Source organism: Lissotriton vulgaris, unplaced genomic scaffold, assembly GCF_964263255.1.
Source record: "Lissotriton vulgaris unplaced genomic scaffold, aLisVul1.2 SCAFFOLD_1262, whole genome shotgun sequence".
NCBI lineage: Eukaryota > Metazoa > Chordata > Amphibia > Caudata > Salamandridae > Lissotriton > Lissotriton vulgaris.
In genome coordinates this window covers 5,508-7,520 of record NW_028244738.1, presented here as the reverse complement: position 1 = coordinate 7,520, position 2,013 = coordinate 5,508, and the positions used below count along the sequence as shown (strand labels likewise).

The 2,013-nt window shown below is 49.1% G+C and overlaps 1 protein-coding gene across 1 annotated transcript; it reads left to right on the top strand.

The window, feature by feature from the left end:
• Positions 1 to 231: 231 nt before the first annotated feature.
• On the top strand, positions 232 to 602 carry LOC147667148 (small ribosomal subunit protein eS27). Its single transcript, XM_086948892.1, has one exon. It carries the CDS (start codon positions 258 to 260, stop codon positions 510 to 512), a length of 255 nt encoding a protein of 84 aa, XP_086805018.1. The 5' UTR covers positions 232 to 257; the 3' UTR covers positions 513 to 602.
• The last annotated feature ends 1,411 nt before the right edge of the window (positions 603 to 2,013 follow it).

The window sequence follows — 2,013 nt, the reverse complement described above, 5'->3', positions numbered from 1 at the left end:
TTCACTTGGTATTCTATGCTGAATTGGTGCACACACTAGGCACCATCTGCAGTGGTCTTCTGTGTTTAAGCCTGGGTTCTACTACAATGAATATGAGGGAGAAGGCACAGTAACTTTAGTTATAACTTCATCTTGTTTTACCTTGCAGATACCCTTTTGCATCCTATTGGACAATACTGATGATAGTAAATACCCCGTCTGGATACGTTCAGTCGCCATCTATCAGCTTTTCTAGCAGCGGCTGTGTCTGCGCAAACATGCCTCTCGCAAAAGATCTCTTGCATCCGTCTCCCGAGGAGGAGAAGAGGAAACACAAGAAGAAGCGTCTGGTTCAGAGTCCAAACTCTTACTTCATGGATGTGAAGTGTCCAGGTTGCTACAAAATCACCACTGTATTTAGTCATGCACAAACGGTGGTCCTGTGTGTGGGCTGCTCTACGGTTCTTTGTCAGCCCACAGGGGGGAAGGCGAGGCTCACGGAAGGTTGCTCCTTCAGACGAAAACAGCATTAAGTGCCATCTGCATGCTGAGTGACGATGGGTAGGACTACCTGCACAGTATGTGGCACAGAACGTCAGTTCAGGAGCAGAGTTGAGCCGTGGTGGACAAGTGCAAACTATATGGAGAAGGGACAATGAAATCTGAATGTTGGATGGAAATATTGGGCTCTCATACACTGTACCTGTAGCCTTATCCATCTGACTCAAATCTATCGGTAGCTCATGGTCCTCAGAATACACTTCTTCGATGGGGCCTATAACTCGATTTGATCACTCGCAGTCTCCCTTCTACCCACATCCCACTTTCCTTGTTGATGCAGTCTCATAGGTGGGTGGTGTAATGGCTAGAATTTATTTAGAAGCGAAAGGCAAGAGTTCTAATCTCGGCGTCCACTACTTGATTGCATGTTGTGATCCTGGGGAAAAAAACGCTGCTTGCCCGAACTTCCGGTCCGAAATTCTCGAGTCTTTATTTAGAAATTGACTAAATGCTGCTCTTGTGTGCCATAAATATTGACCCCCCTGAGTTTGACACCACTCGATATATGTGTTTCCACCGGCACCTCCACTCTTTATCTCCCACGCCATCTCAGGCCCCTCCGCCCCAGGCTGCTTCTCTGCTATGAGACCCAGACCTGGAATCTCACCCGGCAGGTGCCTCTGCCCCGCCCACTGAAACCTGCCTATCACGGCGCCATCTTCAAACTCCTGAGAAACAGTAAGAGCCTGACAGGTGGGGCTGGCATTTAAGAGAACAAGCCTTTTCCATCGGACAGCTCTAGGCCTGCAGATAAGAAACTGCTAAATAACAAGTAACTGACCCCAATGGGCTGGTCAGTCTTTCCATGGTGACTGAGTCAATGCCCCTCCCCATCTGAATTGGGGTGGTGTGGAGTGCAAAAAAACGATGGATTTAGGCACAGATCTCTGCACTGGGGTGAATGTATGACATTGTTCTGCATTCTGCCCATCAACTGTTGTTTTTGCATTTGCCTCCCCACCCATGGCAAGACCCCCAGTAGGAGAAGACCCAGAAGCGAATGGAAGGACTGGCTTCTATTCAAACCTTCTCAGGCTGGGAGCAATAGCAGAATCTGGGACTGCGGTGGGGTATGGGGAAATGCCAGGCCAAGGCTTTGTGTAAATTTCTCATTCATGTGCCTGGTTCTGCAGGCCGCCACTCTTGTGAGGTTTGAAGTTTTGGAAGTCTTGGCTTCAGCCTCGTGTCCTGGTCTGGAGGCCTCATCTGGCACAATGCACGCAGGTACAGGAGCTCTCATCTGGAGCACTGTGCCCCGCCCTGGAGGCCTCCTCCTGAATAATGGGTTTTCAGTCTAGAGACTTCCATATGGATTTTTAAAGCGCCACTGTTCACCCAACAGGGTATCCAGGCATTTCGAACAGCCAGGTCTTCATAGGAAAGCATGTGGTTTTATTACTTTTTAGGTTTCGCCTCGTCGAAAGCTGCGCACTGCGCAGCTTTTCGGCGCAGGCGAAATCTAATGTTAGAACA